At 40.5% G+C, this 18644-nt stretch overlaps 1 protein-coding gene across 9 annotated transcripts in view; it reads right to left on the bottom strand.

The window, feature by feature from the left end:
• Positions 1 to 3487: 3487 nt before the first annotated feature.
• The window catches only part of Ezh2 (enhancer of zeste 2 polycomb repressive complex 2 subunit), a 79925-nt gene continuing 64768 nt past the window's right edge, over positions 3488 to 18644 (bottom strand). For all 9 annotated transcript variants that reach the window (XM_071611216.1, XM_034637000.2, XM_027943431.3 and 6 more), the window contains 12 exons: positions 15513 to 15604; positions 13795 to 14035; positions 12998 to 13167; positions 12474 to 12568; positions 11127 to 11167; positions 10538 to 10663; positions 9578 to 9756; positions 6952 to 7047; positions 6246 to 6327; positions 5213 to 5293; positions 4959 to 5043; positions 3488 to 3828 (listed from right to left, as the gene is read on the bottom strand). In XM_071611216.1, coding sequence (XP_071467317.1) covers positions 3768 to 3828; positions 4959 to 5043; positions 5213 to 5293; positions 6246 to 6327; positions 6952 to 7047; positions 9578 to 9756; positions 10538 to 10663; positions 11127 to 11167; positions 12474 to 12568; positions 12998 to 13167; positions 13795 to 14035; positions 15513 to 15604 — 1349 coding nt within the window. In that variant the 3' untranslated portion in view covers positions 3488 to 3767. The remainder of the gene's footprint in view (positions 3829 to 4958; positions 5044 to 5212; positions 5294 to 6245; positions 6328 to 6951; positions 7048 to 9577; positions 9757 to 10537; positions 10664 to 11126; positions 11168 to 12473; positions 12569 to 12997; positions 13168 to 13794; positions 14036 to 15512; positions 15605 to 18644) is intronic.

Raw genomic sequence — 18644 nt, 5'->3', positions numbered from 1 at the left:
ACCGATTCCGTCTGTCTTCAGACCCACACTCGAACCTGCCCCCTTCATACTGGATAAATGTACTGTTATGGGAAGAAAATGCCATTCCAGGTCCTTTGCCTTCATTTACTCAACCATACCATATCCTAACAGGCCAAGAGGGTTGAGCTCCAGTGAGTCACCTTTAGGCCCAAATGGTTGCTTAACAGATTTCCAGCATTTAGAAAAGCACGTTCTGTGGGGTTTACTTTTCAGGACCATCTAGTAAATAGCAGTCTTCTGTAACAGCTTGGAAGCAAAGACCTGGCGCTATGGCGTGCAGTCCACAGGGAAGTCTGTGCCCTGCCCTGAGGAGTGACCTGAGTTGGCAACCCACACGAGTGTCACCTCCCCTCACCAAGGGATTCTCAACCTTCTTACTCACCTCTCACTTGTGATCCTTACCATGATACTGTCACTGTGATTTGGCTTTTGAGGAGTTACTATTAACTAGTTAAACTTGTGGCTTAGCCCTCACATCTCACGAGTTACCTGTATCATCACTTTTAGAGGCCACAGGGGAGCCTTTTTTATAAAGCTGTAGCAATCCTGGGTGGTGATGTTTGCAGCTGGATACCACAGCAGGAGCCTATGGAGTGGCCGTCACCCACTCTTGACAGTGCTTATTATCTGGGAATGATGGCCCAAAAGGTTGGAAACAAAGTATTGTGACAACAAAAGTTTATTTTTCGTCTGTCAACTTTACCTCCTTGATAAATGTATGTTCTGCCATTGGGCTTGCTGAACAAAATCAGTTTCTGGTCTTATCAGAGTTAGGCTTTGAACTAAGAAAATCCCTGGGGGACCATTCCCTCTGACCTAAAGACCATGCCAGCCTCAGCAGCTGAGAGCCTGACAGATTCTGCTGGACTTGGACTGCTGGCCAGGCCCACTAAAGTATAGGAACCCAGCAGGCTCTTAATGCTCATGAACAAGAACAAGAAAAGAGAATAGCTGCTATAGGACCAACAGGACTCTGGAATCCTAAATATTTTGGAGCATTTTAAGATGCTTATAATTTTCCTCTTAAATTTAGAGTTTGCCATACCTTACTGAGGGGAGGGGACCATGGTAACTTAAAATGTTTGAATTAACCCCCCCTTTTTAAAGGAATCATAGTAACTGTATGATTTTTTTATATATTATCTTAACTGTGCAGTTCAAGCACCTGTTCCTGGGGCAGACCAATAATGACTTCATCTTAATAGGTAAGTGTGGACATTATGGATGTCTTAGAGTATACATAGCTCTCACTGGAATCTTTAGGGCTGGGTGTATAAACAAACAAATTTCTACTAATTCCATTAAGATTTAAAAGAATACTTAGGCTCCTTGGAAAGGTTCACATTCTCATCCGTTTCTGGGAGCAGGGGAGCAGTGCTGGGAATTAAACCCAGGGCGTTGTGCATGCTGAGCCCCATCCTCAACTCTGGTTCTAATCTGATCTTAAAGCTACTTGCTTAAATCACGTGACTTGTTAGTTTACGTAGATTGACTGGTGGGAGTTGTTGCACAGCTCCTCAGGCCTTGGTGCCCAGCAAGAGCCACTCATCTGATCTGAGATCAACGCCAGAGTTCAAAACTGCCATCTTGGGCAGAGGGGCAGTCAGAACTCAATGAATATACCATGAGGGCTGGCTGGAGCAAGGCCGAGTCAACAATATTGGAAAATAAGGTGATTGACTATAATCGTGTTTTTTTCCATAGAAATTTCAGGCATTTTGAATTGGAAGGAACTTGCGTAGAAATGTCACACTCTGGTGCCTTGACCTCGCGTGTAGGTGAGGTGCTGACTAGCATCAGGCCCCATGTTTATGTTTCCCCCCACTACACACAGGCCCAAGTCCACCACTGACAGGACCCGATTTAACATGACCTCTGATATATCAAATAGGGATTATGCCAAACCTTTCTAGTCACAAAATCTCAGTAAGTTGTTGAGAACATTAGGAAAGCAGTTCATGATAAACACCAGACACTGCTCCCTGGGTGTAACTTGTGCTTTCTTATGCATTTGGGTCTCTGCTCTATTAAGCAGAAGTTCACTAGTCTCAAGCCCTCACCCCCAGCTACTTGCACCAGGGGATGGGGGCAGCCGTGCTGACTGGAACAAGCTGAGGGTAGGTACTGTTAGGGCCGAATGATCTTTGAGGTGTTCTGAACAGGCGCACGTGTTAATGTATAGATATGTTCCATTTGCTTATGTCTAAACAAGGACATTAGATTATCTAAAGGAAAAAATGACCTAAACAACAATAGAGGAACCACCTCTTCAGGGGCCAAATGCTCTCATTGCCTAGGGTCATGAGAGTGCCAAAGGTGGAACAAGAGGCAACCAATGACAGGGACTGGAACCCCTGTTCTGTTAGAATCAGTCAGCAGAAGTCTATGGAGTGCAGTGTACGGTACCCTTTCCAAGGGGCAGAGAGGCCATTAGACAAATTATATCAACAATGTCGCTAGAAAACTGCAAGAGACAGAAGAGCAACATACACAAGGCTAGAATCCAAGACAAGGTATTCTCACTGCCAAAATTAAATAACAAACCAACTTAAGGATTCAAGTTGCTGTGACCTGTGCGCAGATGTAAGGTAAACCAGAGGAAGTCTAGCAAACGGGAAGGCAAGGTGAGGCAGCTTTAATCAGGCTCCATGTTAACTATTACCCCATTATAAAAATTTCATCCAGATGTAGCAAAGGCAATATGGTGCCTAAATAGTGGACACATCATGGGCCAATTTTAGCCATTTGTGAGGGGCCTCATGATAACCAGTGCTTCCAAGAGGATGTCGAGAAGTCACCACTTCTGCTGAGGCCACACACAAGAGGTACAGGAACCCCATCTCATGGGACTTTAAGAGGATTGCTTGTTTTAACTCCTTCAAGATGTAAAAGTGCAGTTTGGTTATACTTGTCATCTTTAGTAGGTAGTTCAGGAATCCCAAATGTCACTGCTGTGTTTCCAAGTGTATCCAGATGGATATGGCTACATACTTAGATGTAAGCCCATTCAGTCTAGCCTGTGGCATGGTGGTGCACACCTGTAATCCTAGCAACTTGTGAGACTGAGGCAGGAGGCTTGCAAGAAGGCCTCTCTCAAAAAAGGCTGAGGATGGAGCTCAGTGGTAGAGGTCCCCTAGGTTCAATCCCTAATACCTAAAAAAAAAAAATAAAGAACCTAGTTCAATTACTGTCCCATAGAAAATTGAGTCACAGGCTAATTTTCTCTAAGACACACAGGTGGTTGGAACATATCGCACCCTGGTCTTTCTAAAATCAAACTCTTTACAGTAATCCCCAGAATGTCTGTCAGTGTTATATAATCTATAAATATGTATTTTGTAATTAGGCAAATTAATAACTGCTTGTAATGCCAACAGGCAATAAGAAGAGTGACAGCACCAAGGAGTAATGTTTAAGACATTCCCAGTGGAGACAATCCTTTCTAGACTCAGTTGATGATGCTTGATGACAGGTGACAACAAGAAGTTCAAGTATTCTTTATTCAAAGTTGAAAAATGTACCATACTGCATTATTGCAAAAATTCACTGGTACAAAACACTTTGCAGCTGGTGAAAAGGCAATAAAAAGTTGATTTTTATACTTGTTACTATAAATTACTGTTACAGTACTTTGCAAATTTAGAATTTTCAAACTGCATTTTCTTTTTCTAAATTGCCCACAGTACTCGAGGTTCCTGAAGCTAAGGCAGCTGTTTCAGAGGAGAGGGAGGAGGAGGTAGCAGATGTCAAGGGATTTCCATTTCTCTTTCAATGCCCACATACTTCAGGGCATCGGCCTGGCTGTATCTGAAACAATATGAAAGAAGGAAATGACCATGTAGCCAATAAATGTGGTGAGATGAACACAACCAAGCCTGATGAACACACACCCCCAATTACACAGCTGCAGGCATGAAGACTGTGCCACTGGTCATCTAGTTGAGAAGCTGCCAAGTTCTGAAGTGGACAAACCCTTGACTACAAGCAATCCTACAGCCTTCCGCCCTGCCCTCCTGGTGGGTGCCTTGGCAAACTGCCCCAGGGGCAGCTCTACATCATGATGTTTGGGGTCTGATACTTAGAAAGCAAAATGGAGACAGAACAGTGATCTGGGAAGATCTAAAGCCTCTACTAAACAGCAGCCCTCTGGTCACAGCCAAGTGCAGAAAGACCTGGACTCTAGCACATGCCAAGAAAGGCACTTTTGAATCCCACCAGCTGGTAGAGCCTCCAGCCATATCCAATTGGGGGCACTGGGCAGCTTTGCCTCCCACCCCAAACCTGCCCACTGCACTTGCTCAGAGTGAGCATGAAACAAAGCTTCTGGCAGGAGAAGAACCCTTATTCAGATCTTTCATTCAGTTCTCCTTTGCCTATGCAGCAGGCTGCCGTGAGAACTGGGGACATGTGGGCCTATTCAGTCTCAGGAATTCTTTAGACATCTTCGATCACATGTAAATAAATATTACTTGTGCTATCACATTTACCCCAGAGTCTGATGGTGTAAACCAGCAGAGTGGCAGCATCTCTCAAAATCCCAACAGCTACTTCCCTGTAAAGAACCCATGAGGCAACCAGGTGGCTATCTGCCAACAGTGTCCCTTCCCAAGTACTGAATAATGGTGTATTACAAGTATGCTGATGCTATGCGACCTGAAAAAGTCCAGGAGTCACACCCAGCTGTCAACATCAAGGTGAAAAACAGCGTTTTCTGCTTGCATTTTATTGTATTTTAAAAATAAGCATTACTTGTATAATTAATAAAGTGTACTACCAGGGCAGTGTAAGCAGCTCCCCACCCATGCCCAGAATAGTGACTAGCCCTCAAAAGAATGCCCCTCCAGCAGATCTATCCAAGACTGAAAAACAGCTTTTGTGCAGTTCATAATGCAGGTACAAAAAGTACTTAGATCACTTCAGAAATACACTTTACCAACCTGTAGTCAAAAAACAGCTCTTCACCAGTCTGGATGGCTCTCTTAGCAAAGATGCCTATCCTGTGATCGCCATTAACCATCATAACTGGAAGGAGAGACAATGGTATGAGTGGGCAGCTAGCATAAAGGCAGGCCAGGAGGTTAATGAAATGACGTGTTCACATAACAGACTGCCCAGAATTAAAACCCATTATCCCTGGGCTGCAAAGGGAATTCCTGTTAAACTAATAATTCTGACTTCATAAAGTACCCACCTTTTGCATAGCAGTTAGGATTTACTGAATGATTTGCAAAACGAATTTTGTTACCCTTGCGGGTTGCATCCACCACAAAATCTAAAGAGAAAAAGCAATCACAATCCAGTGAATCATTTCAGTTCTAAACACAACATGATGATGATTCTGGAAATGCAACTGATTACAGTTTTTCAGAGTGTGACTTCAAAAACAAATAAGTCATTCAACAAACTTCATTCAGCATAAATGGCATTTGGAAGAAAATGCTGTTCTAGTTTAGAATTCATCCTTGATAATGCAAGTGACTCTATCTCAAATGCTATTAACTCATCAGTTATAAAAGTACACATTTCTAAGTAAACCATGGCCAAGAAATGTAATCTCAATTTCCTCCACATCAAGAACAAGCATTTGCATTTTCACATCTGAAATAATATGAATATTTTAATGGAACTTATTAATAGGGAGGGAAAAAAAAACACTATTCTTCTTGGTCCAGATGACAGTGTCTCTGAATGTCTCGCGTCAAGTACACCTGCATCTTCGCATAGTCATACTACAGATGCTCACTGCAACGGCTATAAAAGGAGCAGCCTTCTTTCGCACAGTCTGTAGATGACATCTGGGGAAAGTCTGGGAGGTGCTTTCCAATGCCGTGCTCCCCACCCTTCCCAGTCGGAAGAAAGACCAGAGTGTGCTGCACTTAATCTGTTCAACCCTCTAGTTCTCTGTGTTGTTGCTTCCTCAGTATTTCAAAGTATGTCTCCTCAGAGCCAGAGTCTGGGGGCCAGCCCCATCCCACAGATAGTGGGTACTGCAGAGACCGATTCCTGTATCCATCTGTTCCCTGAGAAATTACCCAGCTCCAGTTCCCTTTAAGCAGGCAACCTCACCTGAACCAACACCAGGAGGTGAGGAATCAGGAGCTGCTCCTAGGGAGCCCTCCTTCCAGTCACCCTGATGACCTCTCATTTCATTTCTAATGCTCAGCCAGCAGAAGGCTCCCAAACCAACTTGAAAGGATCAAGTGCCTTATAGCTGAGAAACTTACCATTGTTCAAGTTGAATAGAAAGCTGCACATGTACTTATCATACACCTTCCCTCTTCTGTCTGCTTCATCTTGAGAAATAATCTAAAAAGACACAGGAAGAAATGTATTAGTGTAGGTGATCAGGCCTGGTAGAACAAACAAGAGCATAAGAGAATCTTGGACCTTCTTGAGAAGACGCTCCAAAAGGGGTAATATAGCCAATCTCTCTTCTCCATTCAGTCTGCACACTGATTCAAAAAAAAAACAATGTTTTAAGGACTCTAAATCAAAGATATTTCCTTATTGAAGGTAATTATGCTTGGAAAAAAGTGATTTTTCTAAAGTTTTTTTGCTGAATAAACAGTATAAACCATAGCTTCAAGGTCCAACCATTTTTTTTCCCTAACCCTACAACTAAAAAGGTAGGTTATTAATGACACTGTTGTTTTGAGGTCCTTGTCAACTATGTTGTGGATTAAGACAGACACAACACAGCAAAACTCTTGTTGCTGCTCTTGTCCCAAGGTGGTAAAAACGTGTCCTAAAACTAAAGCAGTCCAGTTACTAAACAAACCAAATTCACAAGCATGAAATAAGCCCAACCTGAAAGGCATTTTATTAGTTCATTAGTCAAACACAGTGGACTTGCCCAGTGCAATCAATGCAAAACAAAGAAAAGTTTTAAAAAGAGCCACCTGAACACGTGATTAGTGTGCCATGACTTACCTCTCCACAGTATTCTGAGATGAATTCATTTTTCTGTACAGGATCTTTGATAAAAATCCCCCAGCCTGCCACATCAGATGGTGCCAGCAATAAATGCTAGAGAATAAATCAATCACATAATCAAAACAAGGAGAGTAAAGAGACTGGTGACAACAGAATGAAAACCAATCTATCATTTAATAAGTATAAAACATTAAAGTGGTGCACGCCTATAGTCCCAGCAACTCGGGAGGCTGAGGTAAGAGGATTGCAAGTTCAAGGCCAGCCTCAGGAATTCAGTGAAGCCCTGCACAACTTAGCGAGACCCGGTCTAAGAAAATCAAAAATAATAAGGGCTGGGGATGTGGCTCAGTGCAAAAGTGACTCTGGGTTCAGTCCCCAGTAACACCAAAAACAAAAAATAGAAAACCAACACCTCAATATGGCCATCAAACTACAAAAATGTTTTGTTAAACAAAATAGAGAGGAAAAGTAAAGTATCCAAGTATCCCCCACCTTACAGAAAAATGCCCTCTGGGGTTTCAACTCCCCTCTGGCTACAGCAAATGTGAAGACTGCTGCACTTTCACTTCCCCCTTTCAGTCCTTAACTCCTTGAGCAATTCACTTTCAACTTGAATGGTTCTCTCCAGGCCTTTTCTTCCACTCCTCAAAGTGCTTCCATCTATTATCAATTCAAGAACTCGGCACACTCTGGTTCTTCACTGATGTTCTTTCCTTTGGAGACCCACACATTTCCTCCTTGGTAGAATTCTTTTGGATTTGTTCTTCCCAGTACTTTCTTATGATAACATGAAAAACTATCATGAAATGGTATTCTGACCTCGTCTGTCCTGCATCCTACTTGTAGCAGAGAATGCCAAGATAACCAGGCAGTTGATAGCACTGGCTAACAATTGGTTCCCAAACACACTAACTTTTCATCATGGCTCATGCTTTCATCCAGAATCTTCCTGTGACCTTTAAAAGGCTTTTTTGTCACCTAAACTTCTATCACCATTCTACACACACCTGTCAAAATTACCCAAATACTCTCCTGATCAGAAATGAAATTAGGTAACTATTATTAAGCAAATGAAGGCCAGTGGGTAAAAAGTTATCTATAGTTTTCTATTAACTTATCAGCAGAAACAATATCATCTATTTTCTGAACACACTGAGGGAGAAGTGTGTCCTAAAATGGCAAGCAACAGTGAGGATTAGGAGATTTTTAGATCTGAATAGGTGCACAAGAAATAGCCAACATCATGTGATCTGTTGACCTAAATAGGCATGCAACCACCTGGAGAAAATGATCCAAACGCCTAAAAAGAGAATCACCCTGCACCACTAATCCAGGTCAGATATGCCATAAATACAGATGTTGGTTCAAAGACATAAGGGGAAAAAAACCAAGAGGAATGTTTTGCCCTAGGACAGGATTTCTTTATTTTATTATTATTATTTTTTTAAGGGTGGGGAGGAGGGATCTCCTAACAATAGGGTGATCTCAATCAGGTATGGTTCAACCACCTGAGATGTGCATATACCAAACACAAGCAAAAGAGCAAGTAAGGGTGCAGTGGTCAGCAGTAGGGAGTCTGGGGCCACAGCACCCAGGGCTCAGTTCCTACTCCTTGACTTGAAAGTCCTGTCCTTATCTATGAAATGGAGTAAACAGTTTTTCCTAACTCCCAGGATTATGAGGATTAATGAATTAATACAGAAAGCACTCAAACATTGCCTGCTACATATTAACTACCTTAAAAATGGCGGCTGTTCAGCCATTAAAAGGATTAATTGAGAAAGCACCTAGTGCCTGCCCTAAAAAAAAAATTGAGGATACTGAATTTTTCTAGAACTTTGTGTTGCTAGTTTCTTTGGTTCAATATTTGGCTGCTACTTTTTTAAAAATCACCTACCTGCAATTCCCAGGCTTCTTAACTCCTGGTGGGGTTGTTTTCAAGGTTATTAAAAAACCGGAGCTAAGTATACAAAAACTGGGAAATTTTACCTTTGATTCTGCACAAAAAGGAACTTAAAAAATACTTTCTGATGAGAATGGGTCTCTACATTCTGACAGAAATCACCATTTACGTGCATTGAGGCAAAACTTCTAGTTCTGTTAACTAAATTTAAAAAGAAAAGTCAAACCATCTATTAAACAAGTAGAAATATGCCTCTTATCCCAAATCTGATACCATTAATGGCTACTTCTTAAAACTTTGGGTTTATCTTACCACCTGAGTAAGACATGAGAGCTGGGTGTGGTGGTACACGTCTATAATCCCAGTGACTCAGGAAGCTGAGGCAGGAAGATTGAGAGTTCAAAGCCAGCCTCAGCAACTTGTCAAGGACCTAAGCAACTCAATGAGACCCTATCTCTAAATAAAATGAAAAAAAGGGCTAAGGATGTGGCTCAGTGGTTAAGTGCCCCTGGTTCAATCCCCAATACCAAAAAAAAAAAAAAACACATGAAAATCTTAAAAGACTCCATTTACCAGGAAAAAAGAACCCAAAGAAAAACAACCATTCTCCCTGGTTAGCTGTACCATTCAGGGATCACTTGCACCTTTGTTGCCCCAGCTAAATGGCCTAAGCCTATCCTGACATCCAACAACCATCTTCCATGTGAGACTATGTCTTACCTTTTTGGAGCCCCGCTGAATACTGCAGTTCTTGCAGGACACATTTTTACTGTCCCAGTGGTCAGCAGCTCCGCATGTAAGACAGAGGTCAGGATCACACTCTCGGACAGCCAGATAGCATGGGCACTGCTTGGTGTTGCACTGTGCTTTGCAACGGCACCCAGGAAAGCGGTTTTGACCTTCAGATATAATGTTCTTCATCACCACCACCATCATTATCATAGTCATCATCACATGTAAAAATTGCATAATGGGCCATAACAAATACTGTGCTGAATGTCTGACTCATTTAAACCCTCACAACCACCTTATCACCACTGTATCGACAAGGAGGTAAGTTAATAACAAAAGTGATGCCAGTAGGACTGAAAAAGATCACCACTGAGTTCTTATTTTCCATTTTTTAAAATTTATTAAAGTTCTATGACTTGAAAAATTGGTATGAAGGGAGAGTCTGGATTAAAGAGTATCCACAGTTCTAAACCATTCCAATAGTCAGTCCATTGTTCTAAATCTTTCCTAGAGTCCAAACTTTATTTTCAATTACAAAAGTCCATTCCCTTTATGCTACTCTTTCATTCATTCTGAACACTAAAACCCTTCTGACTTTGACAAAAAAAATTTACCCAAAATATTTGGGTAGCTACCTCTAGATTTCTCTTCCATTCTATGCCTCCTTTACTGTGATTTAATTTAAATGATAAAAAAAAATCAAGTGCTTTAATAATTCTGCCTAACTGGCACGTACACAAACACACACACATTATTCAGAGACCAACTGAACACTAGCAAAATGCAGTTATAGGCTCAATAAATACTTGCAAAAAAAATAAATTTCCTGCAGTAAATAGCAAGGGAGCACTCCCATGTTCTTACGTTTTGTTTCAAATCACTACTTTAAATTACTGACCAAAGGCTATTTAGTTCTCATGCAACTGCACCAAAGCAACAAATACTTACACTCTGAACTACATTGACAAAACTTCTCACAAAAATTTTGTGCTATCACACAAGGGCATGAACTGTCACAAGGCTGCCGTGGATGGTCACAGGGTTGATAGTTGTAAACATGGTTAGAGGAGCCGTCTGAACAAAGATAACAGCACACAGCCAATGAATCCAAGGAGATGGGAAATGTGCATCAATTCACAATTAACAAGAGTATATTCTTCCCTGCTACCTCTGGAGCTTGTTTTACTAGATTCCCTTTATTCTACTTACAATGCTACACACAGTCCTGTCTAATAAATGTTGATGAAAATCACCTCCCACCCACCAAGTGTTTGATCACTTGGGTTCACATCTTCATCCCATTTCCAAAATGCTTCTCCTTAGTGCTTCTGACTCATTCCATCCAATCAGCTTTCACTTTCCAAAAGAGAACTGACTAGAGATTCATCAACAGACATCTTCCATTTAAACTGTTTTGATGTACAGAGGTCAATTAAATCAGAATAGCCCAAACTCCAATCCAGTTACTATTCTAAAGCAAATGAAAACAAAGGAGACATTTTTAAGCTAGTAATAAAGTTAAATGAAAGATGCTAACCCTTTTTCAGTTGTATCTTTCTGCAGTGCGCAGCCCACAACCTGCAAAAACAGAGAAAACAAACTTTTGTGAAGCTGGGAGTCAGAGCTACAAATCCAACCAAGGACCATTTAACTGGCTTTATGTGCACCATTAATACAGCAGCACTTGAAAGCCAAAGAGTCATATTCTACCCAGCTTCTATTTGCTCACCAGCTCAGAGTGATTCAGGGGCAGCTTTCTCACTCAGGTTGCCATGCCAGGCCAAGCAGAAGACCACTTCCTGAACTCTTTCACATTACCTGGTCAGGACTTAGAAACAGCCAGGCTTCATATGGCAGGTGTGCCCACCTACTGATTTATTCTGATCCAGATTATGTAGATACCAATACTTTCTCTAATGTCAGGCATCATTAACCATCTAATTGTGCTACATGGTCAGAAATAATTCTTTTTTTTTTTTTTTAAGATTAATGAACCTTAATACATAAGGATCATATTAATTTTTTTTAAAGGTAGGCTTTTTAAAATATTTTATTTTATTTTATTAGTTTTCAGCGGACACAACATCTTTGTTTGTATGTGGTGCTGAGGATCGAACCTGGGCCGCACGCATGTCAGGCGAGCGCGCTACCTCTTGAGACACATCCCCAGCCCGGTCAGAAATAATTCAACCAAAACTTCAGAAGCATCTCTGAAAGGTTAAATTCCTATGGGAAAAACTTCTAATATCTTTAAATTCTAAATTTCTTATTAAAGAAATGTAACAAAACATAACATGAGCCTCTACACAATTTCTGAACCATAGTCCAATTGCCCCCTTATCAACCCGAATATGCTTCTTAGTTTAACAAAAAAAAAAGTGGGTTGGGGGAAGAGGTGTCCATTCATGATTTCCCTAACTCTGGGTTTACAAATGGAATGTGCCTGGAAATGCCCACTGCACTTCATCACCACAAGCCTTTGTGCTTAGAGGAGGGTGACCCTTAAAAATCTCAGAATGCAGTGGCACACATCTAGAAAATTCAGGCTCCCAGAACTAAAGACACTTCTAAAACTGGCACAAAGCTCACAGTGGGAAGTGCATCTATGAACAGTTCATAACAAATGGCTAAGGTAATTATTTATGTAGTCTTTGGGCCAAAAGCTACTAAATGTTTTTCTTGACTAAAATTTTTATGACTCTTAACATGCCAAATTTACTGAAGCTGCTTTGTTTGTATAAAAAAATACTAGCAACTGCCAGTTAGAAACAAGATTCTACAGATTTCTCTTTAACAGGCCAAGTGGAAATGGACCCCTGTGCCAGCAAGTTGGCCTACATGCAGCCCCCACCCATGTGGCTTCTCAGCCATCCGTAGCACATACCGATGTTTCCTTTTCTTCTTTCTTGGGGGAGTGTCAACATCCTCCGCAGGAACTGGAGCAATGATGCTGGATTCTTTGACTCTAAACTCATACACCTGACAAGAGGCACATGCACAGAGTCATCAGAACACTCTGCTTAATAAGGGACCTGTCTGCGCTTACATATACCAGGAAAAGGTCTTTATCATTCTTGTGCTGCAGGGTACAGAGCAGAAATCACCACCCCCGCTCAACACACAGGTGGGAAGGAAGAATTGCAGTCACATTCTGGTCAAGAGTATGATGATGTCAAGTTTAAATTCTTACTAGATTTTTTAAAACACCATGTCCAACTTTAAGTGGGGAAATTTAGTGATACAACTGAAGAATAATAATTTTCATTTAGTTCTCTCATGGGGGGAAAAATTATTTTCAGAAAATCAATAGGAACTTAATAACCAAGAATTTTCTTTTGTCTGCACAAGAGTTACATATTATATCCATATATTGGAAGATCTTATAACCATTTTAGCAGATCTGCTTACCTGTCTACATGTTTTGGTCCCAATTAACCTAGCAATGGCACAGAAGTTATCATAGTAAGTACCAATGAGGACTCTGAACATCGAGGCTTCAGCACCACTCCACTCCACATTCTCAGGAGGTTCGATATTTGGCTTCATCTTTATTGGTGTTTGACACCGAGAATTTGCTTCTACAAAACCAAATGCAAGTATTGGTCAAGAAATGGTGATTAGTAATAGTAGTAGGAAGTAAAACTCAGAGTGTGCTTAAGAAAACAAAAGGAAGTTAATCATATTTTTTAAATAAACTAGGGCTAGAAAAAATACCAACAAGACTCCCCCAGAAAAACCATGAAGTTGGTATGCAACCTTCCAAAATGAACGCAGACTATGACTATTACTATGCATGGTATAGAGTTGGCAGGACAGCTAAAATCAATCAGTAATGCAGTAAACTCATCAGTAGTTCTAGTTTTCCAACCAAAATTCTCAGGACATCAAGAATATTAAACCAAAGTATCTAAATTTCATGATGTCCTGAGAAAGATGGAAAAAGGAAAGTGGCACAAAGCAGGAGAATGAATATTAACCTTCCAGTAATCCAGAGGGTTACTGTGACAGGCCAGGGTAAGGCGGGTAGACAGCAGTGACAATGCAGCCACACATCCTTGAGCAAATTCTCTGGTCTCAGCTCATACAGTGAAAAATAACCAACCCAGAAAAGTATTCAAAGCATTACTTAATCTGCCACATCCTTAGTCTGCCACAATACGAACTTGCAAAGCAATAGTAAAACCCAAATATCAGATGTGTCTTACCAGAGGAGCTGGAAGTTTCATCTTTTTTCTCCTCCTCTTCTTTATCATTGTTCTCTCCCCCAGTTTCAGTCCCTGCTTCCCTGTCACTGTCTGTGTCCTTTGACTCCAGCACATTGATGGTGGGGGTGCTGGGCCTGCTGCTGTTGTTGGGAAGCCGCCCCCTTCTGCGGCCTCCTGGGCGTTTTGGTGGGGTCTTTATCCGCTCAGCAGTGAGAGCAGCAGCAAACTCCTTTGCTCCCTCCTACAAAATGAAAAAATGTAGACATCAGGGTAAAGTCTGAAAACACGTTTTGGTGGAAGATGGGGGGGGGGGGGAGGGGGAAAGACATTGTATAAGGCAAATTAGTCAGGAAATTTATTACGATATCTACTGCAAATAACCCTTTGCAAATCTAAACATACACTGGTTATTGATATGCTTTTGATGGTTTGAAAATTTCAGAAAGATAAATACAGGTTCAAAATATTGCTATAGTAGTACAGAATCAGGCAAGACAGTTCTGCATGATGAATTTGTGAATATATATTAACTTATTACAATTGAGTTAAAATATTATCTCTCTAAATATAAAACGTTAAACTTTATATAACGGTATTCTCTCTATATACACACACAGTCTATTTAAAAGTGAATCATTACTACTAAAAGAAACGTATCAATTGTGCATCAAGTCAGACTCCCTATTCCAGGGTCTAAGATAACGCATACCTTTCTTCAGTAATACTTAAAGTATACAAGAAAAACATAAAACATATAAACATGCATGCCTCTTATGTCCTGTCTTACTACCAAAACCATTTTTTTTTTCCTGTGAAGGATGCATTGTCACAGGAAGACATAAAAAGAACTATAGGAACAAGACTATAGGGCTATATTTTGCATTCTTAAATACAACAATCCAGTCTCAGAAAGTATAAAACAATGGTAAGAGCATGGTTTATAGAAAGACCACAGAAATATTTCAGATGAGCCAAATAAATTTCTGCATATTAGAAAACAGTATTCAAGAATTCCATTTTTTAGTGGAAATAGAAGGGAGAAGTTTGAGAGTAGCCAACAGTTTTATACTTCGTTCTACAAAAACCAAATTGCTTAAAAATAGGATACCTTCTGCAGGTGCCATTCACTGAATCTTCTGTCCAAAATCCAACAGGCAATATATACCCATTTAGTTCCTAGGTAGGAGTGGCTTGGTTCAAAGAGGGGAAATGGTAAAAATAAGATAGTACCCGTAAAAAAACAACTTTTCTACCTCATATTTTTCTAACCCCTTACCTTTTCTCCATCACTTAAAAAAAAAAAAAAAAGAAAAACACAACTCTGGGGTCTGTATTATAGCTCAAACTACAGAGAACCTACCTACCACTCACAGGAGGGATATTGCTCTGAGATAGGTCTAGGAACTGCTGCACATGATTACTAGCTTCTGGTGTCTAACTGGGCTATCTGTACTTCACTCTGTGGAAGGCATAGGGTCCTTGATCCTAAAGACCTTGAAATGTTGCCAAAGAAATAAAACATATAAACACAGAATAATACAAGGACTAAACTGTGCGGTACATAAGCTATGAAAGAAACACAGGTGAGAAAACTGCCTGTCAGGTGGCCAGTAGAAGTATGGGTACAGACAACACATATCTGTCTTCATCACCTCCATCAAAGTATAAAAGTAAGCCTTCTCAAGAACCCTCTGGAATAACAAAGCACTAAATCTTACCAAATGCTGGTAACACTGGGGTCCACAAGGCTTGTTGTCCAGAGCTGTTTCTGTGTTTTTCCGCTTGTATGTGTTGGGTGTTGCATGAAAAGCTGCAAGATAAATTAAACAGTATCTGAATATAACTATACAGGATGTACTTTTTTACTTTCCCAGCTCCAATGGAAAAATCAACTAAAAGATTACAATTTTGCAAATGTATTATTTACATAACTATCCTCCAAGCTCTTACTGAACTATCACAAGATATTCTCTATTCCTCCTACAACCCAAGTGAGGAAACATAGTAAACTGGAACAATGAATGATTTCTTACTATCTCCTTGCAAGAATAACTAATTTACATAAACTGTGATTATAAACATTAATTTGAGTCTTTAATATAAAAGAGTAGCTATTCTAAAATAAAACTGTATTTCCTTTTTTTGGGGATTGAACTCAGGCACGAGATCTCAACCACTGAGCCACACCCCCAGCCCTATTGTGTATTTTATTTAGAGACAGGGTCTCACTGAGTCACTTAGTGCCTCGATTTTTGCTGAAGCTGGCTTTGAACCCTTGATTCTCCTGTCTCAGCCTCCCAAACCGCTGGGATTACAGGTGTGTGCCACCACACCATCTACTTTTAGTCAAAATAATTCTTTTTTCATTATCAAAAATAAACAAGAGAATTCTGACATCTGCAATTTGTTGATCTCTAAAGAAAGGTCAATAGTAACAGCAGTAGAATGAAATGGGTAGTTCCAGATCACTAATGTCATGGTCAGGATATGAGGTGTCCCCCAAAAGCTCACGTGTGAGACAATGCAAGAAGGTTCAGAGATGAAATGATTGGTTATGAGAGCCTTAACCCAAACAGTGAATTAATTCCTTGATAGGGATTAACTGGGTGGTAACTGTAGGCAGGTAGGGTGTGGCTGGAGGAGGTGGGTCCCTGCGGGAGTGCCTTTGGGTTTTAATATTTTGTCCTTGTTGAGCAGCATTCTCTCTCTGCTTCCTAGTGTGGTGTCTTCAGTCTCTCCACCACACTCTTCTGCCATGATGTTCAGCCTCACCTCGAGCCCTGAGGAATGAGGCCTGCTGTCTATGGACTGAGACCTTTATACTGTGAGCCCCCAAATAAACTCCCCCCCCCCTCTAAAAATGCTCTCTTCAGGTCTTTCAGCACAGCAGAGAAAAAGCTGACTAAAACAACTAACATTCAATTCCTCTGAATCACATGCAGTTCAAGAACCTAGGAAAAGCCAGTGCCTCTCTACAGGCAAACACAATGGTCACACACAATGGTTTGAGGGCTGGGTTTGTGGCTCAGTGGTAGAGTGCTTGCCTAGCATGCGTGAGGCACTGGATTTGATCCCCGGCACCACATAAAAATAAAACAAAGGTATTGTGTCCAACTACAACACACACACACACAAATACACACATTTTTTTTAAGTGTTTGAAACCTAAAATTTCCAAATAATATGAAAATAGAAAGATTGTAATGATGCTTCAAAGATAATGAAAGCAGTGTGAACACACAGTAGTACAAAATTCAGAAAATCTCTAAGTGTGCTTCCTCCTGTATGAGGGCAAATGGTAGAAATGACCTGTACAGAATGAGGCAATTGTGAAAATCATTTTAATTTGGATAAAAAAAGTGAGAAAATCACAAAACCATTTTAAAAATAATTGTAACAAGTCAAATGTAAACATAATTAAATTCTAGAGATCGTCAAGATGCAATACAGACAGGCTGATGAAGGGGGAAAAAATGAGGACAGTTACTAATATGATTTGGATATAAGGTATCCCCCAAAACCTCCTGTTACTGCAAGAATATTCAGGTGAATGATTAGATTATGAGAGCTGAAATCTGACTGGTCCATCCTAGTTTGAATGGGCTGAATGGGTGGTAGCTGCAGGCAGATAAGTTTAGCTGGAGGAAGTGAGGAGATGGGTCACTTGGGGATATGTCCTGGGAAGGCTGTTCTTCCTGCATTCTCTTTCCATTCCTCTCTCTCTGCTTCCTGACCTGCCAGGAGTCTTCCTCTGCTGAGTCATTCCCCCATGATAAGCTGCCTCACCTAGGGCCTGACCTGTAACACCAGAGCCCCTCCCTCCAATTTTTTTCTCCTTTAATTTGTTCTTATTTGGTGTCTGAGTCATAATGACAAAAAAAGCTAACTCCACATCATGTACAAGAATAGGAAGTTCTACTCCATTATGTATTATATGTCAAAATACATTCCACTGTCATGTATAACTAAAAAGAATTTTTAAGAAAATTTTTAAACGTTAACCATCGGATTGGGGTTGTAGCTTGGCGGTGGAGGGCTTGCCCACCAAGCGCAGGGCCCCGAGTTCAATCCTCAGCAAAACACAGGGAGGGAGGGAGGGAGGAAGGAAGGAAGGGAGGAAGGAAGGAATGAATGAATGAATGAAGGAAGGAAGGAAGGGTGGGTATCCAACTACAACTAAAAAATATTTTTTTAAAAATGTTAACTATCAACCACAGACTTTTTGAAATGCCTTCTTTGAAATTCTAACCATTTAAGGCATTAAAAATTCTACAATCAACATGAGTAGACATTCCAGAAAGAATAATAAGAACAGATTTTCACATATCACAAAGGATAAACTGATACAACCAGGTCTTATACTTAAAATGGATTTCCTTTGCAGGAAATTCAGATAATAGAATGCATAGTAAAACATTTTTTTCTGTTACGAATTCTGTTCAGGCCAATTTAAGTATATCGGACAACAACCTCTGCTTACTTTCCCATGCTTCCTTCTTCTCATTGCCTACCAAAAATGTTGTGTTACTTGTTTTCTAACCAAGTTAATTCAGTAGCTGACCCTGGTTCCTCAAAGACTAGGTAGTCAATCTTTGGCTGGAGTTTTGATAAAGAATGACCATGATTCAACATTTGTGGATCAACCACACTCCAATTTACAAAATGGATTGTGATCTAAAAGTAACCGAAAAAATGCAATGACTAATAGCTTCCTGACTAAAGCCATTTATCCTTCAAGGGTCATCAGAACATTCACATCTCTCTAACAGAAACTGAATTCCAGTGCAGGATACCCAGCCTCTGACCCAGATGGATTACCAATCCCTTACCATCCAAACATCATCCTTATA

Source organism: Marmota flaviventris, chromosome 1, assembly GCF_047511675.1.
Source record: "Marmota flaviventris isolate mMarFla1 chromosome 1, mMarFla1.hap1, whole genome shotgun sequence".
NCBI lineage: Eukaryota > Metazoa > Chordata > Mammalia > Rodentia > Sciuridae > Marmota > Marmota flaviventris.
Note: the sequence above shows the minus strand (reverse complement) of the source record. Positions and strands in the feature narration are given on the sequence as shown.